This window comes from Euleptes europaea, chromosome 14, assembly GCF_029931775.1.
Source record: "Euleptes europaea isolate rEulEur1 chromosome 14, rEulEur1.hap1, whole genome shotgun sequence".
NCBI lineage: Eukaryota > Metazoa > Chordata > Lepidosauria > Squamata > Sphaerodactylidae > Euleptes > Euleptes europaea.
Window position 1 is genome coordinate 35,726,953 of NC_079325.1, and position 26,763 is coordinate 35,753,715.

Genomic DNA, 26,763 nt, shown 5'->3' on the forward strand with positions numbered 1-26,763 from the left:
CTCCAGGGCTTCTTTCATCACCTAGTCAGTCATTCTGTACAAGACTCCCATTTAAGCCATCCATAAAGCAACTTCAAAGGAGGAGGGAAGTTGGTAAGCTGCTGTGTAGGGATGGCTGGGTTCTCTTGCATGAATAATAGAATGCCCTTTGTGGCACAAATTGAATTCATATTAGAGAAGAGTAAGTGTTTAGCACTGATAAATAGCTGAGAGAAAAAGATAAATCTGCTCCTCTCAAACTGGATTGCCTGTTTGCAGTTGGTTGGCCAAAGCTTGAATCCCTTCCAGTCAATGCTTGTGACAAGGTATCCGTTACTTGGGGGTGGGGGCACAAGAGGCAAGACGTTAGTCACTATCTATTTTAATAAATTGGTTACGTTGGTATCTTGCTATCCTTCGAAGGGGCTCAGAGCACCATTCGTAGAGCTCCCACTCCCCCCCCCCCCATCCAGATTTTGTCTGCAGTTACATCTACTTAGCTTCAGACACAGCACTCCTTCAGGTACCTTCACACCATCTCTGAGCCTGCTGGGAAAGTCTGGCTGCTAGCTGAAAGTAAGCACAGTGGTTTCAATGTTAGTTTCCTGGGGGAGCACCTTTTGTCATGTTTGGATGCCTGTGCCCCACTCCAGAAACTGATGAGGCTCATACTTTGGAGAGGAAGGATGTTCCATCATTTTGAGGTAGGCCATGGAAGCAGCCTTTGAGTATCCCTTTGCAGTAGTCAAGAGGATGCTTTCAGCTGTTCTTAAATATTTCATAGGGTGAAAGGAAATGTTGGCTCTGAAAGCATATCTTATTAAAAGAACGGGTGGGACCTCCCTGCCTTAAATCCTGGAGAGCCTCTGGCAGTTAAAGGATAGAATACAAAATTAGATGAACCAATAGTCCTTCATATGTATATGAGCAAAATTAATTGTGTTTCTGCTTGTAGTTTGAGCCTTTATTTGTTTCATTTCATTTAAACCCTGCCACTCACTCCCCAAAGCAGGTTACCGGTATATTGTTTTTCTCTTCCTCATTTTATCGTCACAGCAACTTTGTGAGGTAGATTAGTCAGAGTGTGTGTGACTGGACAAAGGTCACCTAGCAAGCTTACATGGCAGTGGGGATTCAAACCTGGGCCTTCCATATTCTAGTCTGACATTTTGCCCACTACACCACACTGGCTACTTTGTGTGCAAGAAGCTCCAGTCTAAACTTCTGGCATCTTCCAGTCAATTTCTCAAGTAGACATTTACTTGACACCTTGAAAAGTTGTTGCCGGTTTACTAGACACTATTGGACTATATAGACTAAAGGTCTGACTGTATAAGTTGGCTTCAGACATTTTTGGAGGTGCGGTGTATACCTTAAGCCATTCTTTTAGAAATTCACCATGGCTGATACAATTGGGGGTTCATTAGACAGGTTGAGTATTCCTTATTTGGACTGCTTGGGACCAGAAGTGGTCTGTATTTCAGATCTTTCCATTTATTGGAATATTTTGGCATTTTTGCATATACATAATGAGATATCTTGAGGATGGGACTCAAATTCATTTGTGTTTTATATACACTTTATATACATAGCCCGAATGTAATTTTAAGCAATATTTTTAATAATTTTGTGTACCTTGAACCATCAGAAAGCAAAGGTGTAACTTATCTCACCAGAATACCTGTATCAGCTGTTAAACAAGAACAACAAAAAACTAACAACGACAGGCTTTCAGTCTCCATCTACGATGCAGTGTACACTGTATTTTATTTTTTTTAGGTGAGAGGAAACATTGAAAGGAGGCAGCATGGATCTGCCTGCATGCCAGCTCAAAGGGTCCGGTTTTCAGACCACTCGGGAGATGGGATGTCCAGATAAGGGAGACTCTACCCGTAATGTCAAAAAGGAAACACATGGGATGCTTTCTATTTACGGAAGGGTTACTGAGTCTTGATATTGTCTGGCAGTTCAGCAGCAGAAGAGAGCTCTTGAGCTCTTTCTGCTCTTGTGTTGGAACATTTCAGTGTTAGAGAAGTTTGTTGCTCTGTAAAGCTAGGGGCAGCTGCCGGTGATAAGGAGTTCGGGCATCACCTGTGTAGGATCAGACCTTCTGCACATCAAGGTTAGTTGGCTGGCGGAAGAGGGGAAGATGCACAGGAGGGGGTCATAGGCCACCTGCTGGGTATGGATCAAAGGGTTCAGGGGTCGAAGGGCACTCTGAGCTTAACCGCCTTGGTCTGTTGAGTAGCTATTTCAGATTGTAAATCTGAAGTCAGTTTCATTAAGTCCCCCTTGCTGCTGTGTTTGGGGCATGAAATAATAAAACACTATATCCGCTGCTTCCCCCCCCCCCCCAGCCGCCAGATTGATATGTCGTGTTGCTGTGTCCTTTGGGTTAATAGTCGGTAAATATTGCGTGCTTCATGTGGGAACATATACACTCTGCTTTCTGTGTCACAAAAAGACCCAAACACAGCTATATATTCACAGAACTAATAAAAGGGACAATTCTAAAAAGCAGTGATAAACAAAGCAGCAACCCAGAAAAAGCAACCACCCCACACATATAAAATAACCAAAATCAACCCAAAGCCTGGGAAATGTTTTTAATTTCTTTTGGTCATTTTATAGAATATTTCTGTGTGTGAGTGAGGGGGTGTTGGTCTCCCTGCCTTACCGATGCTGATGAGGGTACACAGCAGGACTTCTGAAACTGATTATACTGGATGGGCAAGCTCCTGATGGGAGTGAGTGACCCCAACCCTGTCCCAGCCTATTTAAAGCTTGTGCCTGGAGGCAAAATGGCGGTCAATGTGTATCTTTTAAGGATGACATGATGAGTCCTCTAAAGCTGATGCCAACAGGCAACCCTGCCATTGCATTTAGCACCAACTGACATGTCCAAACAGCACCATGTAGAGTGTTTTGCAGTCATCTATGCTGGATGTGGTCAGAGTATGATCAACTATGGCCAGATCCTGCCTCTTCAAAGATGAGGGCCTCCCCACCATTTAGGGCTACTAGCGTGTAGGGGTAGGTTACAGCTGCCTTTTAAGCTGCGTGTTGGGGAAACTACTCTTGGATCCCCAATGTCATTTCTAGTTTAGTTCTTCCTATCACAGGAAATGAAAAGGATAGAGATGAATGAGGACCTTTCCTTTGAGCAGTGAGCAGTAATTTGTGATTATTGTGCACTATTTCATACTTTTTTGTAACAAAAAGGTGCCTACAATGAGGCTTTGTCAACATGCACGTTTATTTAAATTAGGGAATTAAGTTGCCCTGCTCAGAGATTTCCTTGTGGGGCTCCAAAGGATGGCTGAAGTGCCCCCCTAAAGTGAGAAGAAGCATTTTCTCTGTATGCCTGGTATTACCATCTCCACTGAAGTGGATGTGCAGCTCTGACCAAATACCCATTAGCGTCAGTGTAGCGATTGGGATTGCAGCTAGCTCCAAACAAGTAGCACTGTCAACTGGACTTGGACAACTTTGGTTTACAGCAAGTAATATTTTTCATCTGACTGGGGGAGGAAATCACTCTAGTCAGTGATAGCGATTATACTAAATAGGAATAAAGACCCCCCCCCCCCCAAGCAGTGGATCACCCACCTGCAAGGGGCTGAATTGCTGACACAGATGTATTGGAGCTTGTTTGCAGGCAGCTTAGAATTGGAAAAAAAAAGTCAGCCATAAATAGTAACACTTATACTTTATGACAGATGTGTTTGCTTATGATGATGTGTGGAATTTTTACTAATAGAAGCCTCATCTCCATTAACTCTTTGTTGCTATTTCTTTGCAATATTCCATTTTTGAGGGGTATGTATGAGCGATCTTCTTTCATGAAATTCTAAGCCGCTGTTCACGAACAGGGCAAAATGCAGCACCTGCTGATTGTTTGCGAGCACTGTTCTTAGGACTCCCTGCTGGCGTTTGTTCAAAAAGCTAAGGGATTTCCACAATTTAAGGGGCAATTTTAAAGTGTTTTCCCCTCAAGGAGAAGCTCCTTGTTGGTGTATTCCTTATTCATCCATGTCTATGGGAAGCCAGAAAGAATAGATTTAAGATACTTGTTGAACTGAGCTTTCCATGACATGCTGCTTCTCTTAAATATGGCATAGGAAGATGTTAAGGATATGCCTCAATCACTTTGAAGGAGCTGCCTCTTTTTCCACTCTACCAGATTCTACATTTGAGGGTACATTCCATCTTCTTCCACCAGCATATCAGTGCCAGGGCTCAGTGGCAAACCTTCTACTGTACTTTGCATGCAGGGTCAGTCCCTTGCATTTTCAGCTATTGGTAACTGGGAATGATCTTTCTCTATGGGAGATCTCAGATAGCTGCTGCCAGACAGATTAATAATTGGATTAGATGGACCAACGGTCTGATTCAATACAGAAGAAGAAGAGTTGGTTTTTATATGCCAATTTTCTCCATCTTTTAAGGAGAATCAAACTGGCTTACAATCTCCTTCCCTTCCTCTCCCCACAACAGACACCTTGTGAGGTAGGTGAGGCTGAGAGAGCGCTAAGAGAACTGTGACTAGCCCAAGGTCACCCAGCTGGCTTCATGTGTAGGAGTGGGGAATCAAACCAGGCTCTCCAGATTGGAGTCTACCACTCTTAACCACTACACCACGCTGGCTCTCTCTCTATATAGGGCATTTTCTTATTAGGAGGCGCCACGACTCCATCGTAGAGCACGTGTTTTGCATCTTCAGTTAAAAGATCTTAGGTTAGCAGGACTGGGAAACACTTTCTGAAACCAAAGCCTGGTTCCTTTTTAAGGTAGCTTTATGTTTTCAAGATACAAAGGAGTGGATGAAACCGGTCTCTTTAATAGTTAATCACTAGAAAACAGCAAAGAACAAAAGTTAATCTTTGTGTCTTCAGTGCAGTCCCCATGCGTGCCTGCACAGAAGACACTCAGTGAACAACAGTTACAGGTAAGTGCAACCCTGTTTTCTGAGGTAGAAGGATCAATGCCATGACTCAGAATAAGGCAGTTAATGGACCATATCTCAATGTGTGTTTCATTCAGTGGGTCCCAGGGTCAGTCCCTAGCACTTCCAATTAAAGTAATCCAGGCATATGTCAAAGTGTCATTTTGGATTTTCTTTTTCAGACCCCAAAATGTCTTAGTCTGCTCTTTAGGCTGGGCATCCCGTTGCCTGTAATCCAAAAGATGTTCTAGCATTGGTTTTGAGCTGCATCTGAAATGACTGTAGAGACAGTGTTGGGGCGTCCCCAGTGCATTTTGTGAGAACAAGAGCTTCCTCTAGACAGTGTGCCTGGGCCTCCTTCCTGGCTAGTCCACTGAGCCCTTTTGACCAACTTCTGGCTTCAGTTAAAGCTTTACCTGAAGACCTTTTGTTAGGCCTGTCGGGTCCTCTGGGTGTAACTGAGATTCTTTTTTAATTTTCAGAGGCAGGAAGGAGCCAGTCAGTTGCTCTGCTGCTTCCTGGCTCCCCAAAGAAGCAAGGCTCCTGAGCTCTGCTTCAGGTCTATCAGATACGTGCTGAACAAATGACCTTTTGGTTCCTGGAGTTGTGGAAGGGAGGGTCCTTTCCGTTTCTCAAAGGCTGCTTGCTTTGATTGCAAGGGAAGAATCACCCTTTCAGCACAGTCATTTTAAAGTGAAAACCTTAAACCTCCCTGTCCCTCTGGTTAGCAAGTGTCTCATCGTTGCCTGAAAACTGCCTGTTCTTAGATGACACGAAAGCTGTGGTTTGTGTGAAACAACATGGGATCCTGGCAATATGTTTGGTAGTCTTTGTAATGTCACTACTTGGTTTGTTCCTGAGGTCTTTCCTCTGAAAAAGAGGGATTTGGAAAGAAGGGTTTGTGGTTTCCAATGACTTGACTTTGCACAAAAGAAAACAGATTTCACGCAGGCTGCAATACAAGTTGACGTCTGGAGGAATTGCAATTTTATTTGCTATGGAACGAAAATCTCTTAACATTGCGCTTGTGTCATCTTGAACTTGCAATCACCTGGGGGGAGCCACAGTCATACCTGACACGAGGAACCTTTGCAGCTCCATGCTGCTGCCAGTTAACTGCTCTCCTGCTGGCTAGTCATTGGGCAGGACAGAGCTACCTTTCAGTTACCTTCTCTGCACAGCAGCATTAAGCCTGTGGGGTGGTGGTGGAAGGAGCCAGTCACTCCTTCCCAGATATAGCTAGCAGAACCAGGAAGCCGTGAAGCTTCTCTTGTAAAGAAGATGCTGGAAACGTCCTATGTATTTTGGAAGGTATGATGTGATAGCTTGAGGAAGTTGGTAGGAGGAAGGGGAGAGACTAGATTTCCTCTTAGCTTTTTTGGCAGAAGCTGAATAAAAACTCAGATATTATACAGAGGCCAGGATGTGTGAGGCTTGTGAATATGTTTTCCTTGTGAATCCCAGCTTCACATTTACACAGATTGTGTCTGAACTGGCAGTGCCACATCAGGAAAGAGATCTTGGAATAATGTCCATTAAAAACATTGACTCACTGTATAGTAGTGATGAAAAAGGCAAAATCTGTGCTTTTATTAGAAACTGGCCCAACCATTATGGTCATCTTGTGAGGCCCTGCTTTGGATGAGATTAGGTGGGTGATCCATTACTGTCATCTTGTGAGGCCTTCTGAGATTAGGTGGGTGGCAAATGATACCTTCTTAGTCATGGCAGCAAAGTTCTAGAACTCTCTCCTCAGGTAGATTCATCTGTCCATTGCCATCTTCCTCCAGTGGGTGAAGACTTTTTGTGTGTTTCTTTAGGGACTTTTTGTGTTTCTTTTGGGGTTCCCTCAATGATCCCTCCTTGCTAACCAATGTTTGTACATTTTGTATATATTTTAACCCTGTTTTAACTCTTTGCAGTTGTTTTAATGATGTATGTTTGGGAGGGGGTTGATTTTATCTTGTATGTTTTAAATTGTTGGCCACCTTGGCAGCCCTTGTAAGGGTAGAAAGGCGGGATATAAATGTTGTAAATAAATAAATACAAGAATTGAAAATAAAACAGCCAGTGTTATGTCTTTGTGTGGCCAACCTGGAATACTATATGCAGTTCTGATCTCCCCCCCCCATCTCAAAAAGGATATTACAGGGTTGAAAAAAATGCAGAAAGGGGCAAATGGAAAATGACTGAGGGGTTAGAACACTTTCCCTATGAGGAAAGCATAAAGGAGCTTTTCAGTTAAAAATAAGAGTACTGGGAGGGGGCTCGTAAAGGCTTATATAATTAGGCATGGGGTGAAGAAAGTGGAGAAGTTTCTTGAGCTTCTGTGATGCAAGAACGTGGGGTGACTCAATGACATGGATGGGCAGTCCATTGAGGACAGTAAAAAAGGACCTATTCACGCAGTGCCTAATAAATGTATGGAATTTGCTGCCACAACATGTGGGGAAAATCACTAGCACAGAATGCTTAAAAGAGAATTAGACAAATTCATAGAGGATGGGTCCATCGATAGCTACTTGACATGATGGTCAAATGGAACTTCTGTGTTCAGAGGCTGTCTCCTGAGATCCAGATTCTGAAGAGCAACAGCAGGGATGGGCTATTGCCTTCTCACCCTGTTACTGGGCTTCCTGAGATCATCTGGTAAGCTACTGTAGGAAAGAGGATTCTGGACTTGTGGACCACTGGTCTGATCTAGCAGGCTTCCTCTTGTGTTCTTATGTTTTCTTCTGACTTCATTGTTTTCAGAAAGTTAGAAACATGGCTGTAGAAGATGTCGTCATCCTTAATGTTGACACCAACACACTGGAAACCCCTTTTGATGATCTTCAAAGCCTTCCAAATGATGTGGTAAGTATAACTGGCTTGGATCTTGTGCTGATGGCCCAAAAGTTTAAAATGTGATGCTTGAAAACTTTTTCTTCCCCAGCTTTGGGACATGGAGAAGACTTTAAGATTAAGAGTCATCTGGGTCCTCCATTTCTGATTTCTATAGTTGTGCATTCTCTTTTCTCCAAGCTGAGCACTAAGCAGTGATGGGACACACCCTCCCTTATTTGTGTTTTCTCTTGTGTCTGTATAAAAGCTGCAATGGCTCTTTATGTTGGGGTCAGGCCACTGGTGTTTCTCCATGGAAAGCATAGATGCCATTGCTGCTCCTTCATTCTGGGGGAAAGGAGATGCCATGGCCAGAGAATTTTAAAGTACACAATAAGAACCTCCCAGTTGATTCCTTAACATATGTTTTCTGTAGAGAAGTAATCCAGCCCTTAGTGGACTCCAGTGGATGTTCATCTATATGTTTTAGTATAGCTGACGATTGAAGAAGAGTCGAAATATTGTCGAAGGCTTTCACGGTCAGAGTTCATTGGTTCTTGTAGGTTATCCGGGCTGTGTGACCGTGGTCTTGGTATTTTCTTTCCTGACGTTTCGCCAGCAGCTGTGGCAGGCATCTTCAGATGAGTAACACTGAAGGACTGTCTCTCAGTGTCAAGTGTGTAGGAAGAGTAATATATAGTTAGAAAGGGGTTGGGTTTGAGCTGAATCATTGTCCAACTATTTTGTCAGATTGCACAGAGAAGCCATTGAAATTCATAAACATCAGCACAACTTTAACAGAAAAGAAGATAGTTTAAGAATGAATAAGGCTTGGCTTCCTGTCCTGAAAACCTCCAGACTAACAAAGACTACAGTCCACAATAGCCATGTGGATTAGCTTTGGATTTCACACATTAACAGATCACTTCAGGATACAATGGTTCCATATTAACATACCACACCCTCATTAGCACATTATCTTGATTCTTACAGGACAATGATTAGCACATTACCTTTGATACTTTTTGCAGGACAATGATTCAGCTCAAACCCAACCCCTTTCTGACTATATATTACTCTTCCTACACACTTGACACTGCGAGACACTGTCCTTCAGTGTTACTCATCTGAAGATGCCTGCCACAGCTGCTGGCGAAACGTCAGGAAAGAAAATACCAAGACCACGGTCACACAGCCCGGATAACCTACAAGAACCAATGAAGAAGAGTCGGTTTTTATACCCCACTTTTCTCTACCTTTAAGGAGGCTCAAAGCGGCTTGCAATTGCCTTCTCTTCCCCTCCCCACAACAGACACCCTGTGAGGTAGGTGGGGCTGAGAAAGTTCTGAGAGAACTTTGACTGGCCCAAGGTTACCCAGCAGGCTTTATGTGGAGGAGTGGGGAAACAAACCCGGTTCACCAGATTAGAGGCTGCTGCTCATGTGGAAGAGTGGCAGATCAATCCTGGTTCTCCAGATTAGAGTCCACCGCTCTTAACCACTACACCACGCTCGCTGTCTTTGGCGTAGCTCAAAGCCTTTGTGTGCTTCATTTTGGCAATCCTGATGAGGCGACTATTAGTAATGATTCCCATCTGAAAGACTGAGGCAGAAGGAGGGCAGCTTTCCTGAAGACAGCAAGTTTGGGGCTGAGCTTTGAACTTGGGTCTTTTGATTCATGCCTTAGTCACTAGTGGTTGTATTAAAGTGCTTGACCGTCCTGATCCTTTTATTCCTGGAGCATCTCATTCTGTGGATCAATGTGACCTGCCTCAAGGGCCATCCACCGAATGTCATTGGCTGAGTGGGGATTAGAACCTGGGTTTCCTACATCCAAGTCCAGTTCCGTAGTCTCTTGCTGATGCTTTGGCTAGAGAGGGGGTCATGAATTGTAGGAGTGAGAGCTCTGTGACTCACCAGCTTCTTGGTAGCTTTTGGACCATGGAGCTCTTCAACACGACAAAATTAACTTTCATTTTTCCAGCCCCGTTGCGTATAGTGAAGGGCCAGCTGATCCATATCTCTCTCATTCTCTATAGAACATATTCGTAAAATAGATGGAATTGCATGCGGAAGTGCTAGATTCAGGGAGTCCCAGACCTCATCCATGGGGATATGATTTGTCAACAATCGGGTGTAATATTTGATTTTATGGGCTTTCATGAAAGGAGCCATTGTGAGCAGGCAGTGGAACATCAGAAGAGACCTCGCCAAATAAACCCAAAACTGAAAGCCTTGGAATGTCATAAATTTTAAGAGACTTCCTTCCGTTTGTTACTTCCTTTTATAATGAAAAAGAGCTGCATTTTTCTAGTTAAAGCTTCTTGATTCAGTTTTCTGCTTAAAGGCTACATTTTTATTTTGAAGGATGTTTTGTAGCGTCACAGAAAAAGTGCTGCCAGCAAATTCACTTAACTAGCATGGCACACAACAATAATGTACATGGTTTACCCCCCCCCTCCTTCCAAGCAGTTTCGTAAACACAGCTGGGTTTAATATTGTCTGTAACAAAGCTTTAACTAGCATCATCTTGCTTTTGGCAATTAATGTTTCCTGATATATCCTTTCCCCCATTTATATTACTTTGGTACCTGGATAATAAAGCTCTCTCCTCTGCTTAAGATGGTTCCCCATTATGTGTCTGACCATTACAGAGCAGCTGCCTTGCTTGCTGTGCTTGTATGGAGTTTGTCTCTTTTTCATGCTTCCTGTGTTTGGAACCCTGTGGGGATCGTATGTTTCTGGCTGTACAAATATGTTTAAAGGTGATCCACTGCACTTTTTTCCCCTGGGGAAGCATAGGGTTCTGTTTATTCATTTATTTAGGAAATTTTTGTGCTGCCTCTCCAGGAACCTGCCCAAGCAAGCTTGCAAAATAAAAAGAATAAAAACGAAACATTAAGATATTAATTAAAACGCATCATTTAAAAAAATACCTAGCCCAGCATAAAAACATAGACCATTAAAGCAGACTATTGCCAGCTTATAATAGTTTACAGACTAAACTTGTGTAACAACAACAACAAAAAGCCAACTTTAAAAGCCAGGGTGAACAGAAATATTGTGGCCTGCCACGTAAAAGAAAGCAATGTAGGGCCCAAGGGAGCCTCAAGAGGAGGGGCATTCCACAAGTGATGCGGCACTTCTGAAAAAGTCTGGTCTCTGGTTGCCACCTGCCATATGAAGACAGAGACCCTGTCTTGGTACCAGCAGAGTGACTAAAAAGCTCTGGATTAGCCCAGTAAACTCAAACAATGTAGCTTAAAATGCTTTATTGATAGAAAAGTTCAAGAAAAAGGTTGAAGTATGAGTTACATAGTCAATAGGCAAATGGCAATAATAAAACAATAAATCTAGCTGGTTAAATAATACTAAGTTGTTACATGATAAGTTGGATCTTAAAAGCTAAAGATGCTCTTCAAAGCGACAGAGTAACATGCTGAAATCAAGGTATGAAGGAAGCTTGGCTACTGTGAGGCATAGTCAAACGTATGGAAAAGTGAACCTAGGACCGGTGACCCTCAACTCCCAATCAGGGTGGACTTTTGGGAGAAGTCTCTAGATGGTGTTAACTGGTCTGAACCAGAATAAGGCTCCCAAAGGAAATGGGTGATCTCACCCTTCCCATGTGCAGCAAACACAGAGAGCAGGCTGGACAATATGGGAGCAGGCTGGATAATATGGGAGGAGGCAGTCCTTCAAGGAGGCAGTCCTTCAAGCACCCTGGCCCCAAGCCATTTAGGGTCTACACTTTGAATTGTGCCCAGAAACAAATGGGCAGCCAGTCAGATCTTTCAGCGCTGGGAGATCCAATCCTTGTGTCCTGCCCCTGACCATAGCCTGCCTGCTGCATTTTGGACGAGCTGAAGTTTCCAGATCATTTTCAAAGGCAACCCAACGTAAAGTGTGTTACCGTAATCTAACCTGGATATACTCAGAGCGTGTGTCACTGTGGCCAGATCATGGTGGAAGGAGTGGCTGTAATTGGTGTTATCAGCCAAAGCTGATTAAGGGCACCAAGCACCAGAGAGGAAGAAGAAGAGTTGGTTTATATATGCCAACTTTCTCTACCACTTAAGGGAGAATCAAACTGGCTTACAGTCACCTTCCCTTCTCCTCCTCACAACAGACACCCTGTGAGGTGGGTGGGGCTGAAAGAATGTGGCTAGCCCTAGGTCACCCAGCTGGCTTCATGTGTAGGAGTGGGGAAACAAATCCAGTCCACCAGATTAGCCTCCGCCGCTCATGTGGAGGAGTGGAGAATCAAACCTGGTTCTCCAGGTCAGAGTCCACCACTCCAAACCACTGCTGTTAACTACTACACCACGCTGGCTCTCCAACTGTAGACCAGGATCCAGCAATACCCGCAAACCTATGAACCTGTTCCTTCAGAGGGAGTGCAGCCCTCTTCAGGACAGGCCAGCTCCTCAGTCATTGTCATTGACCAGCAGCACCTCAGTCTTGTCTGGACTGAGCTTCAGTTTATTGACCCTCATCCATCACATTACTGTTTCCAGGTACTTTCTAGTACCCCCTAAGACCTCCCCCCTCCCGGGCTGATCCTACCTGGAAGCTGCCTATTTATTTAAAAATTGATACCCTTTCTTTGTCTTGTGCTCAAGGCAGTTTACAAATAAGCCTGCAAATATACATCACTAAAACACTACCAATGTAATATTGTAAGTTAAAACAGCCAGTAAAAAACCCATTATCCACCCAAAAAGTCAGAAACAGTTGATGTATAAAAACCTTATGAAACAGGACTGTTGCAGGCCCTGTGGAAAGTTGTAAATGTGGGTGCTTTTTGCACTACTGGGAATTCGGGTATCTCTTGCATGCTGGTGGACTCCTGTCATCAGCCAGATCCTTGTTCAGCATCTCATGGTTTCCTGGATTTGGAGAGGCAGTGTTGTATAGTGGTTATTCCCCTTGGGAATAAGGAGACCTGCGATCAAATCCCTCCTCTGCATTGTGCAGGGGATTGGACTAGATGGCCCTGGTAGTCCCTTCCAACTCTATGAGTCTATGATTCTATGAAATTTCTTTGGATGACGTTTTTCTCACCTTTCTATGTAGTGTTCTTCATATCTGGCTTTTCTCTTTGTCTGCACCCTTATTTCACCTCAGTCTTTGAGTCTGAGTCATGTTTGTTTTTTTATAAACCCACATGTTCCTTTCAAGTTGACCATTACAGTAGTCTGGAGGTGAGGTTTCTTGGAGCAGATCTTAGCTTCTTTGGCAGTGCATTCAGTCTGATTACCATGCAGCATTCCCAAGTTAGAGAATCTCCCCTCTGAGAGGAGAGTTTTGACCATCTGCATGTATCATGAGGAATTGGGCAGGTGCCTTCCTCCTCTTTTATTGTTGTAGCAGGAACTTTGAAAACACTTCTCAGTGTTCTCACCTCATATGCTATAGTTGTTCTGTTCTGGTCTTCCTTCCGGACAGGTAATCTTAGTTTTATTTAGGGGATCTTTCTTCCTGGCCTGAGCCACCTGTGTTGCAGTGGCTTTCTTTTAAAAGTAGAGGTTCTGCCTTGAGGCAGCCATGATTGCCTTATCTGCCTGAATTCAATAAGGTTTACTCCTGTTTGTACTGCTTTAAAATTAACTAAGCAACCCTGGAAAAGGTTTTATCCATTTCTAGCTTTGTGTGTGTGTGTGAGCATTCTGTACAAACATTATTGAGTGTTAAAGTGGCTAATGTATTTTTCATTCACAACTCTGGAAGTATTATCTTCAGCTCTGGCTCATATTTTCTTTCAAATGGTTTCAAGACCAACAGAGTGAGAGAGGGGGTTACCGCATTAAGTGTTCCCAGTGATGTATTAAGAGTTTGAAAATGTTATAAAAAACATCGCTTTAAAAGGGTTTTTGGATGCCACAGCTAAAAAATGGTTGCTAGACGTCTTCACAGCTAAAGGGGCCAAACAAAGTGTGAACAGTATTATTTATAACAATTTCAAACTCTTAATACATCGGTGGGAATACATAGAAAGTGCGAACAGCATTTTTTATAACATTTTCAAACTCTTAATACATCGCTGGGAATACATAATGCGGTAACACCCTCATTGTCTCTCCAGGGGTTCTCCATTAGCTTATGTGGTGCAAAGGCAGGTGCACTTTATTTTGAGGAGTCCCTTCCCATCCTCTAGGCCATGAGTTCTCCTTGGGGAGGAATTTTAGGGTTTGGGGGGGGGGAATTAGGACCACTATTCAGCAAAGTGTGACGTCCTGTAGATTATGTACAATCTGTTAAAACTGTAGTTTGTTTTTAATTTAATCTGCGACATTCAATAAAGTTTATGAATATCTTGGGAAGGGGGGAATTATATTCTGAACAACGGTGAAAGGGGGGAATGGAGCAAAAAAGGTTGAGAACCACTGCTCTAGGCCACCTAACAGTCACTACGAATGTGCTATGCACATCGTTAGGATCTCTGGATTGGTGGTCTGTGGGCCATGACATGCTTCGTATGGATTCTGAGCGGGTGCGGACTATTCAGGTTGCCATTGCAGTGTGACTAGTAGAGTTCTGCATCTGAAGCAGGGAAGCACTGCTTCTTTCTTCCTCTCTTGCTTTGCCTTAGACATTTTGGCAGAGGTGTATTCAGAACAATGTATTGCAGCCTTTCATTTTTCTAACCCTGACAACATCACAGCAGATGCTCTAATCAGGGTGGGCGAGTCCACCCTTGAATGGTTCCTCTTTCCCCATTATCTGGAGTTGATATTCCAGATATAATGAAGTGGTCCCTAGCCCACAAAAGCTTCTGCTTTTATTAATCTGCGGTCTCTAAAGGGCTGTAGGATATATATTTTTGGCATTGATTTTTCTGCAAAAGACTAACCTGCATACCCTGGTGGAATTTATAACCTTGTAGGATTGTAAAGCAGTTTGCATATTAACAATGTTTAAGAAGTTGGAGTGGATATTATGCTGATAACTCCCACTTGCAAACTGGAACTTTCCCATCTCCACTTGACCATTCCACTAAGCTCTCAGATGATCTACATCACTCAAAATAGATCCCTGGACATCAAAGCACAGTAAGCTGTATCAGTCATAGAATAGAATCATTGAATCATAGAGTTGGAAGGGACCACCAGGGTTATCCAGTCCATCCCCCTGCACAATGCAGGAAATTCATAACTACCCACACCCCCAATAACCCCTACTCCATGCCCAGAAGATGGCAAAAAAAAAAAAATCTCCCAGGATCCCTAGCCAAATCTGGTCTGGGGGAAAATTGCTTCCTGACCCCAAAGAGACTATCAGCATTACCCTGGCCATGTAAGAAAGGGCCACAAGAGCCAAACACTGACACAACCCTTCTTGCCCACCCTCTCAAGAACTGCCTAAGTTCACAGAATCAGCATTGCTGACAGGTAGCCATCTAGCCTCTGCTTAAAAGCCTCCAAAGTTAGGATTTTTTCTTTCTGATATTGTGTTTTCAAGACAACATGTTTTCTTGCTTTATTCATGTTGACAACTAGAAAGCCTTGGACCTAATTAAAAGAATTTCCACAAGCACCTCTACTGAACCATTTCATTATGCTGCACTGCACAGATTGCATTTCGAAACATGGTGATAGCTTAAATCCGACCTTTAATCCTGAGCTGCCAAGAGTATAAAATCTTCTTTAAAAACACTTCTAAGGATTGGCTGTGTGCTTCTGTGGCTGCCTTGGTGAGATGCAGCCTCCGTCCAAGTCGGGAAAACATGCTGCTGTCCATGGAGCAGAACAGTTGGTGTTGCAAGCACATCTTTAGCTCCTTGTATATGGCTTTTCCCTGAAACATAGAGAGAACTGTTTCAGCAGCTCTGCCAGGGGCTTTTGAAGCAAGAATGTGAGTCACCATATCTTATTTATTTATTTGTTTATTTGTTTATTTGTTTACATTATTTATAGTTCACCTTTCTCAGAAGGACTCAAGGCGGATTACACATAGTGAGTTAGTACAATCAACAAAATCTGAACTGAGCATAAGAACTTCAGTTCCTTACCATGGGAAGCAGCAATGAAGGGGAGAATGCCTCTGAGTGTTAGTGTGTCTTTGTGACTATAGGTCCATGCTAGCCAGTTACCACACATCTGAGAACTGTGGGCTTCAGTCCCTGAACCTCTTTCTCTGCACAAATTAATTACTCTTGGAGGGGCTCTTATTAATGTACAACCATCAACATTGAGTGTCTACAAATTCTAATACTCTGTATGTGTGTGGGGTGGGGGGGTGGGGGGGGTGGGGGGGAACGATCATTTACTTTCACCACCACATGCATTATTTTACATTCCTCGGTCATATTCCCCCTTAGTCATCTTCTCTCTAAACGGAAAAGCTCCAAACTCCCAAATCTTATCTTGTAGGGATGGTTTTCTGATCCCTTGATAATTTTTCTTGTCTTTTTTCTGCATCTTTTCCAGCACCACGTTATCCTTTTTAAGATGAAGCCAAAATTGCATACAGTTCTCCAAATGTGGTCACACATCTGTACAAAGGAATCACAATTGTTTTGTTTTGTGTCCCTTTCCTACTAACCTCTAGGATAGAATTTGCCCTTTTCACTGCACATGGAATCGCAGTCATCAAGCTATCCACCAAAGCCTCAAGATCTCTTTCCTGGTCAATCTTCACCAGTTCAAATGCCTCAGAAGGCAAGGCCACCCAGAGAAGGGTCTCTGCAGATGATCTCAAAGAATATAACATTTTGGTGCCAGATTTTTAATTAAGATAGAAGAAAGCAAAACTCTTTGGGCAAGGGAGGCTGCTGTTGCCTCTGGCACAGATTAGAGTTTTTGCTCCCCTGTTTGGCTAGCAAATGCACAGTCCACCTTCCTCTTTTATGGGTGGTCATAAGCATTTCAGAATTGCCCTTTTAGAAGAAGACTAAAAAGAAGAATAAGAGCACTTGTTGAGGGATGGATGCACCCCCTGACCTGCTGCTGCTCTTGGAAAATGGGGATCACTTCAAGTCGTAGGGTTGGAAGAGAACTTGTAGGTCATCTGTTCTAATCCATGTTTCCAATGCAGGAAATTCAAACCTTTGAGAACATTCCTGACAGATGACTGTTCAGCCTCTGCTTGAAGATCTCCAGCAAGGGAGAGTCCAGTGATTTCATCGCTAATTGGTTCCATTGGTTCACTTGTTCTGCACTACTGTTCTTCACGAGGGTTGTTAGTGCAGCAATCCCAGCCTACACATATATTTATACCCCACTTTTCAGCCATATTGGCTTCCAAAGCAGCTTGTAATCATTGATTGCAATATAAAAGTATGTATGGTTGTAGGAATGTTTGTTCACTCTTCTACTGTCTCCCCCACCCCCCAGCTTTTGCCATCAGCCACCTGTCCAGACTCTTCTTTCTGTATTTTTAATTGAAGCCAATTGCTGAGATGAGCATTTTTGGTCCCTCCCCCAATACAATGAAAGCTCTTTTTCCCAAATGCTGCAGCATATGCACAGTGTTCTTGTTTTTTATTTTAAAAAGAGAGACTTTACGTGAAAATAAACATGGCTGGAGTAATAGAGAATGGTATGAAGGTAGTGATGATGGGGAGGTGAAATGGTGTGTTGAGGGGAGGCAAAGATGCTTGAGATCTGAAGAGACCATTGCAAGTTGCAAATGAATGTGCAAAAGGTGACTTGCTGCCTGATTGTATTGGAAATGAAGAAATGCCGTTGCTCATCAGTACACCACAGAAGTCTTAAAAAAATATACTAGATTCAGCCAACCAGCTTATTTTATCAAGAGGATAGAACAGGGTAATAAGTGATCACTTGGCTGGGGGTGTGCTCAGAAGATTAAAGGCGCACCACCATTCAGGTAAGGGTGGATGTTTTTGGTAGCTGTGAGACTTGGCCAGCGGAAGAAGGTGTGTGAGTTGATGTTGGTTCAGTTACAATTGTGGAGTACTTCTTTGTGTAAATGGTAATGAGACCATTTGGTCTGTGTTCACCTGAAGTGCAGCTCTGTGAATCGGAGGCAATTAAACACCTCCAGGATGAAAGGGAAAGGGCAGTGAAGGTTAAGTGAGGAATAATCTGATGCACAGGTGGTGAAAGCCTTGGAGAAGCAAGGAAGGAAAGAGCCTGTGTTTGAATCAGCTGTTTCAAGGATGGAGGTTGCTGCCAGTGTCAGAGTATGTGATGCCATGTGTGTGTGTGTGGGGGGGTGTCCCCCTCTTTCAGTAAAATGTCCCCATTTTGAATTTCAGCCCGTGCAATGGAAATGCCCGAAAGTGATGCACATGGAGGTGGTACCTCAGAAGTCTTTATTATATTCTACTTGTGCCGTTATCATAGCCACAGAGTGTGATCTTGAACACTGTTGAATTTTGCTAAATGCAGTCATATGACGCCTGTGATCCTGATCACTTTCCTGCTTTCCTAAAGTTCACTGGGTGGGCTTGGCAGGTGTGTTGTGAGGATTAGCAACATCAGAATTGTAAAGCACTTCTGATACTGACATGAACTATTTTATTTCCAAAATAGGTTCATTTATTTTAAGACACTTTTATCCCACCTCTCTTAAAAGTACATGGCAGCTTCCAGCCATTCAGAATTCTAAAACAGAATGCTAAACAAAGTATAAAGGAAGCAGCAAAGGGTTAAATAAACTTGAATATGTGTTCCCAGTAGATCAAACGAGAAAAGCAGAAACCTTTCTTGATTGGCTAAATGGTCTCCCAAATAGCTAACTTCTTCTGCCAGTCCTTCTGAAAGACCAAGATGGATGTACTCACATGGGTCCCTCCTTGGGAGGTCATTCCAGAGCTTCGGGCTAACAGTAATAGAGGCCCTGTTCTTAGCCAATTATGTCTTCACATAGTGAGGACATATGGAACAGGGTCCTCAGTGAGGACCTTTGCAGGTTAGAGGACTCATAAAGAGAGGCATGGTCTCCTGACTTATATTCGTGGCTTAATTCTGAGGAGCTCCGAGCAATATCCATGAGAATCCCAGGTAACTTCCCAGCCAGGTGCTAGCTTAGTTCTGAACATATCAAACCATTCTCTGTGGTGATGATACTACATCTGATACATGGGCTGTAATTTTTTCTTCAGGATTCATAGCAAATCCAAGTGGTTTGAAGAGTGCAGCTGAGAATATGGTATTGGTGGATCAGAGTATGTTTCTTCCCTCCCCCTCCCTTCCAGAGGTCCTTTGGCCATCACCATGCAGCCAAAGTCCTCTGTCCATAGTCCTGGTTTATGGTATCTCCTGCATTCCTTGAAGATGAACTCAATGGTTTCTTGTTGGATGTTCCCAGGTCTCTGCTCTGAAGAGCAGGTTGAAGAAAGTCTCAATGACCACAGGTGACGGTGTGGCAAGAGCATTCCTGAAGGCTCAAGCGTCTTTCTTTGGAAGCTACAGAAGTGCACTGAAGATTGTACCTGTAAGTAGCCTACTGCTGTGCTGGTAACTGGTTTCAGTTCTCTGTGACTTGCTTCTGTTTTTGTTAATGTTATAGTGCTTGTTTTCTGCCACTGGGTGCTGCTGTAGCGCTGTTCTTGTATTTTATTCTGTGTGTGTATGTGTGTGTGTGGTGTACTTACAGCATCCCCTAATAAGAGAACACAAGTAGTAGATCTTATAGAAAAAAAGAGAGAATCCAGTAAGCAAACAAGTCTTCCAAATAGCTGCTAGAGCAGGGAAGAACAAATATCTCCTGACTGCCTAGTACACACAAACAAGCAACCACATGGGGACTCTGGAATAGATGAACCGCGTGAGAGGAGAGTCTTCAGTGAGAAAGCATTACTCAGTACTGCGGTAGGAGTAGTATCAACCACATGGGCTTCAGTGCAATCACTCATAGACCCTTGGGTGTACACATATGAAGTAAACAAGCCCACATGGATCTCCGGTACAAGCGTTCTCTGTGTCTGCAATTGACAACAAAAGGAAAAATCCTCCCATTCATCTGTGATTCTGGGTGGTAATGGATTATTTGTGCTTCTGAATCTGGCAAAAAGGAAACACTTTGTCCAAATCCTCTTACCAGGGGCCATGTATTGCTCTCACCATCCTTTCCTATTGCTTGCTTAAAATACTGTTGAATTGGCAGGACTTTGTGGTTTTGTCTTCTTCCCGTATAGTGTGGTGTATACCTATGACTCCAGATATAACAGCAGATGTATTCGTGTAGTTGCGTATTTCTCTATGGCTCATTAAAATGTCAGGTGTGAGCATTATGCTCCTCAGGTCCCAGCTGTGGCTTTAATTCCCAGCCATATAAATAAGAACTCCAGGCACTCTGTGGATCCCCAACTCTTAAGCTTCCCTGATCTGTGGCAGGCACCAATGAGCCTCTTTCATTCTGCAGTCCTTTCTTGTGTACTGAGGCTCCTCCTACTGGTTGCCTAGCAACTTGGGGCACATGGGTGCCTGTCCTGCTTGGGGGATTGCAGGGTTTAGCAGGAGCATTGGCATTAAAGTTTCAAGACTTGTGCTGGGCAGGATGTAGGATCATGGCTGCCAGAGGATGCCCCAGAATTGGTGATGAGCTTCTGTGAAATTACTGATGGCTGGTATCTAGTTGGTGGCAAGAGCAACCGACCACAGCCTCTTTGAAATCCAAAGACCCCATTGAAAACCCACACCCTTCAATCCAAAGTTCTGCTGCAGGAAAGCTACTCTGCACATGCTCAGACGCAGTCTTATCTGGTTTGTTTTGGTGGCTGTGGCCTTTAGCCAGTGGTTCCCACTCAACAGGGCTGATGCATGTGCAGTCCTTTGTAGAGAAGGTCCCTGAATTTAGTGGTACTTTGAGGAACTGGCGTATTCGGTCTTCCCTCAGTCAATAAATCTAGAAATGTGGGTCAGACGTGGCTAAAATAAAAAAGATGGCTAGATTATCTGTGCCTCTCTGTTGCATCCAAGTTAACACTGCACTGTAAATACAACTTTGCATATTTTGCTTTTTAAACTGAAATGCTAAAGGTTAAAAAGTTCTCTCAACTGGTCTTCCTCATAAATAGCCACTTTAATTGCTTAATATTGTGGCATTTTAATTATTTATTAGCCATATTGCATGTTGGTGGTAATGGCAGAGGACTGTGGGCAGCCTTAGCTGGTGTAAAAAAAATATTGCAGTGCTCTTTCCTAGAGTGACACCTAGTGGCTAGAGACCGCACTGAATCTGGTTCTTTCTCTGGTAGAGAGAGGCAGGCGCTTCTTTGTGGTTAGAGCCAAATCTGTTGTGTGCGTATGTGTGTGTGTAAAGGGCCACTCTGTCTCATTTGAATAAGCAAATAAACATAAGTTTAGCAAGAGATCTAGCCAGTAGGTTCAAAACAAATTATTCAACCCCCTCCAACTCTTCCTGCACAGTTGTTCCCCCCCACCCCCAGCTTCTCATGCAACCTTGCCCAGTCCTATGGGCCCTGTGCGAGGAGACTTCCTAGTCTCACTTTCTCCTTGACCCTCAAAATCCTACTTCCTCTCCTCCCTCTTCCCATCCTTCCATTAGGTTCCTGCCCTCCCCAGCTACTTTCTCTCTCTTTCTCTCCTCCCCCAGCCTGCCTACCATGCTGCTCTTAGTGTCCTTAGACCCCATATGAGTTTTCTTTTCCACACCCAGCTAGTCTTTTTGGTTGCTTTACAGAACCACTATTTTCTATCAATCTTATGTACTGTTTACATCTGATCTGGAGTCTGACCTAGAGAAGCGGGTTTGGTTCCCCACTCCTACACATGAAGCCAGCTGGGTGACCTTGGGCTAGTCACACTCTCTCAGCCCCACCTACCTCACAGGATGTCTGTTGTGGGGAGGGGAAGGGAAGGTGATTATAAGCCGGTTTGAGTCTTCCTTAAGTGATAGAGGAAGTCGGCATATAAAAACCAAATCTTCTTTGTCTTCCCTCTAAAATCAGAGTATCTGTATGAATGCTCTGTGACTTCTAGGCATCTCAGACATTATGAGGCTCTGTGTGCAGGTAATAGCTAGTTCTTGAGCTATCCTAGCTAGTTAGCTAGGTTTAACACAGGCCATGGAATGTGGCATGTGTCCTTATAGCTTTCTAGTCTTCAGAGAGGTGCAAAGTAAATGTCTTCACTTTCTCCCCTTCTTTAAAGGCCCAACCTTTAGATCTAGCAATCCTAGTGGTCAAAGTAACAAGCCCATTCTTCGCCCAGTATTTTGGGGAAGGCAGTAGAGAGGGCTGAGCGAGAAAAAGGCGTCTCTTTAATTCCTGTGTTTGTGTGCGATTTTTCCCCCTTTACCTAATTTTTTAAAGCACATTTTGTTGAGGGAGAGTTGTAACGGTTGCACGGCGACCTACGGAATGTTGTACATTGATGCATAATTGTAATTGGTGTCATGATGCTGATTTTGTTGATTTGTACCCTTATCTCATAAATCAACATATTTGTAAGCATCCTTGGGGTTTGGTTGGGTAGGAAAGCATGGGCAAACCAACGACTTCTGCTTCTCAACATTATTTTGAATTCTCTGTGAAGGTGCCATCTCCTCTTATAGAAGGCAATAGTGAAAAAACTTCTGAAGTTGTTCAGTCTGTTGCACAAGTGGGAAGTGCGACAACAGTTGTAGAAGCTTCCTCTTCTAGCACTGGGAGCACTACTGGGCAAGTGCTTGTGGAACAATGCGAGCCGCTTTTTCTCTTTCACTCGTGGTTTTCCATTTCCTGCCCCCTGTTCTCAACCATGCTGTGTTGGCCATTATTCAATCCTTCCCTCTGTTCCATTGAAGACTTGGCCGGTTGGTGGAGTGCATGTCCTTGTATTTAAAGTCACAATCGCTGCATTGGGTTTCTCGTAGGGGAAAAGAGAAAGGAAATGAACATCGTAGAAACTTTTGCATTGCATTTTTTTTCAACCAACGTCTTTAATGAAGTCTCTGTGGTTAAGTTTATTCCCTGATGATTTCATCCTATGTTGACAAGAAAGAAAGCAGAGTGGTGTTTAAATGTATGTTTTTAATGGCTTACTCCTTTACAATTCTGAGTCTTGTTTAGTCAGAATTCAGCTGAAACCTTCTCTGGTTGAGAATTAAAGATAAAATCTCAGAGCATGGAAGTGGGTGGCTCTTTCCACTTGCGTACACATGATGTTCTATCCTTGATGAATTTAATTGCTAATTTGCTAAGGCCCGATAGCAGGATTGGCTGCTAATTTTTAGCTTACCTACAAGCCAAGAAAGTGGGCAAATACTGCTCTCCAAGTGCAGTTGCTGTTGTTTTAACAGCCCTCAAGTATTTCAAGATCTACTCAACAAAAGGCTAGCAGTATAGAAGTAGACAAATAGATCAGCCATCTACCATGAGGTCATCCTTTGCAAACCCTTTCCACTGGAATGAAGGTAGGGGATAAAGAAATGGCTGGGGAAATTACTCTGTAGACTAGAAAGGTCTGTGTGGGTTTCTGGAGATCCATTTTTCAGAAATAGCCCTTTATCACTTGGTGATCCTTACGTTAAGAGATTGATCACAACTCCGCATTAGCCTTGGCCATTAAGGCATTCTCAGATCCTCCACTTGATCTTAAAATTTATCGCTACCCCCCCCACCCAGTGTCAAACATCCAGAGTACTTGTACTGTAATTAATTTCCACTGCTAAGATGGTAGGTGTAGTTTCTTTGTTTTGTTGTTAAAACCATGTTAAAACCAATTGCAAAACCCCAGCTCACTTTGTTTTCTTTTGGTTTCTGACCTTTAACTGATGATGAAGTCAAGACTGCTTCCTTAAATGGTCCTAGTCTTGCCCTCCCCGTTCCATATTCTGTTTCTATTGCAAACTATCATGCACCAGTGTCCAACTTTTTTAAGTGTGCCGTTGCATCACCTCATAAGATAAAGTCTGGGGCACTGGGGATTGTTGGTAGGAGCCGAGAGGTTTGGGGTGGAAGATGCAAAGGCTGGTGAGACTGCAGGAGGCATGTAACAAACACAGGGATGGGTGTTTCGCATCTCTGCCATGGTCATGCGCTCACTTTTTCTTTGCACATGGTCAGGTCCAAGCTGATAGCAATAAATAAGCAAACCGGTAGTTTGAAAAGACTAAAAAACCAGAAAAGGACAGATGGGCACACTGGTGGATGTTTGAGAGGAGTTGAATGCGCCCATGCTATGACGTCAAATTCTTCCAACGAGGTTTCTCATCTGTGTCTTTTTCTCTCTCTCTCCATCCTCTGTGTCCTGTTGTGGTTGCCGTGGTGAAATTTCTTGAAGCAGTTGAATAGAAGAGCAAAGAGTTTTTCTTCAGGCTCCTAATTGCTCCCTCGACCAGTGGCTGCATACTCACAGGCATTCTATTGATGTTTTTGCTTCCCAAATGTGCATCTGAACGTATGTTTCTCACAATGAATGCTCCTACTCTTGCCTTAGCCAGTGTTGGCTCCTTTTCATAAAGAGAAGCAGAAAGATTCCCCCCCCCCCCCGCTCCATTAAGCACGAGGAAAATTTAATAATACCCAGCAGTGCTGGGTTGGGAATATTTAGCACCAGTACTGAGGGCGTTGATTGGGAACTTTGTGATCCAGCTGTGGCCCTTCATTTCCTTGTAAGATGGTGTTTAGGTTCCTTATCAGGAAACTCCCCATCCCTCCAGGACCACGTGTTTTTGGCAGGAGGCGATGGTTGACTTGGCTAATGCCAGGGAATGTGGCGAGGGAGGCACCTAGCAATCCAAATTCATGTATGTTAATTGAGGTCAGTGAAATCTTTCCCTTAATGGAATGGATAAATTGTTCTGTAGAAAGCTGCCAATACCATTTCTCTATTTTAAAAAAAACTTTTTGCTTGAGTTTAATAAACATTTTATTTCCCCCCTCATTTATTTCCACCTTCCACCCATCATACAAGGTTAACACAATGAGGACATGTTCTATTCTTATCATAGGCTATATTTGTAATTTTTTAAAAAATTACTGGTTTCTGCTTGTAAGAAAGCTCATACCCTACCAGAAAATATTTTTGTTAGTCTTTAAGGTGCTACTGGACTCTTGCCCTTTTTGACTGCTTGTAAGAAGTTGTTGTTGGGTATGTCTGGGATTAAAGGCCCTCTAAGCGAGGGGGGCCTTCAATTAAACAATTATTTGTTTATTTTAAATACTGGTGCCTGGCATTCACAAGAAAACTATTCTCTAGGCAGCTTAGGATATGTGTTAAAACCATCAGCTAAGAATAGGAACAAAAAATGAGCAGAATCACTAACAGAATAATAGTATATATAAAAAAGAAAACTAATCTGAATGACTATGCAACAAAACCCTGAATATCAGTAAGAGTGAACAGAAATAAATCTGGATTATATTCTAGTTGGAGGAGGATTTTATACCCCACTTTTCTCTTCCATAAGGATTCTCAAAGTGGCTTACAATCGCAGTCCCTTCCTCTCCCCACAACAGGCTCCTTGTGAGGTAGGCTGGGGCTGAGAGAGTTCTGAGAGAACTGTGTCTAGCCCAAGGTCACCCAGCAGGCTTCATGTGGAGGAGTGGAGAATCACACCTGGTACTCTAGATTAGAGTCCTGTAGTAAACAGCAACAACACAGGAAGTAGCAAGATCAAACCGGGTAGGAGATATATAGCTTCATGAAAGTCCATGAAGAATAGAAATGTCTTTGCCTGACACCAATGAACAGCAGCTTGGGCACCAGGCAGATCTCTGTAAAGAGGAGGGTCCACTGTATCGGTGATACAATGGGAAAACTTTGTTACTGATGCTCACCCAACTTGCTTCTGAGAATGGGGGCAAGCAAACCCTGTAAATGCCATAAACAGCGTGGGTCTTCCAACATTGATCAGGTGTCAGTGCTTGCACAAAGTCCCAGCACCTCCAGCTACTGACTCTCACACAGCAGAGCTGGAAAAATCCTCTGCCAAGTCAGCATAGGTTTTAGGAGCTGAACCCATGGCCTGACTTGGAGTAATAAGGCAGCTTCGTTTGTTTACCTTTGTTTGGGGAGGGGCCGTGGCTCAGTGGAAGAGCACCTGCTTGGCATGCAGAAGGTCCCAGGTTTCAATCCCCGGCATCTCCAGTTAAAGGGACTAGGCAAGGAGGTGATGTGAAAGACCTCTGCCTGAGACCCTGGAGAACCGCTGCCGGTCAGAGTAGACAATACTGATTTTGATGGACTGAGGGTCTGATTCACTATAAGGCAGCTTCATGTGTTCATGTGTTCGACAGGCATTCTCTTGGAACTGGCCATCAGCCAGTGACTCAAGAACTTTCCACTCGGAGCAGACTTTTTGGTGTGAGAACTAAGCTTGCAAAGGGATAAGGGTGTTTCATTTTGCACGGTGGAGCTGCTTGATTATATTGTACCGGTTTTTTGAACGACAGCATACTTTTGCAAAACTGTTGTCGCTTTTCTTTGAGTCTTCTGGAGGGACCTTGCTAAAAGGTTTTAATGAATACTTGCTGAAGTGCAGGCTTCTCCAGAAGTGATCCTCTTCCCCAACTGTTGATCATCCGGCCTTATTTCAACAAATGATAAGGAGCAATGGGAAGCTGTCGTCTTTCCACTCATTCTTTGTGAGAGGAGGCATCTCCTGCCGCATGTAATCACAAGGCAGGTTCCCACAGTCATAGGGCATGGTGGAATGTCAGCCCCCTTTGAGATCGTCAGCAGGTGTTGAACTTTCCAGAGATTTAGGTGGAATAGAGAAGCACTCCTTTGCCTCCTGGCAGTTTTGTTTGTGATCGTGTTGGTCTGTGCAAGAACCATTTGTTTCTTTTTACTGATTCTTGGTGTGTCTGTATGATAATCAGATTGAATTTGGAAGAAGGCTGGGATAGCAACTCTGGATTAATCACTGCAGAATTGACACAGATTTTGACTGTGCCTGTGCTCTTAGAATGTCATAGAAGAAGGTTGGAGGCCACTTTTTAATTTGGTATGATACCGTTCTGAGATATCGCATCCTTTTGGTTGTGGCCATGTTTGCTGCCTGGGTGGATGCTGAAGAAATAAAAACCACTTTATTTGAAAGCCTCTTTAAACCTTACTGTTACTCTAGAAGCATTTGGGTTACGAGAAGCAGCAGTAT

General features: G+C 43.5%; 1 protein-coding gene across 1 annotated transcript in view; it reads left to right on the forward strand.

Annotated features, from left to right (window-relative positions):
* DENND1A (DENN domain containing 1A) overlaps positions 1-26,763 on the forward strand; it is a 263,127-nt gene that overhangs the window by 170,877 nt on the left and 65,487 nt on the right. The window contains exons 12-13 of the mRNA XM_056860470.1: positions 7,679-7,780; positions 19,024-19,149. Coding sequence (XP_056716448.1) covers positions 7,679-7,780; positions 19,024-19,149 — 228 coding nt within the window. The remainder of the gene's footprint in view (positions 1-7,678; positions 7,781-19,023; positions 19,150-26,763) is intronic.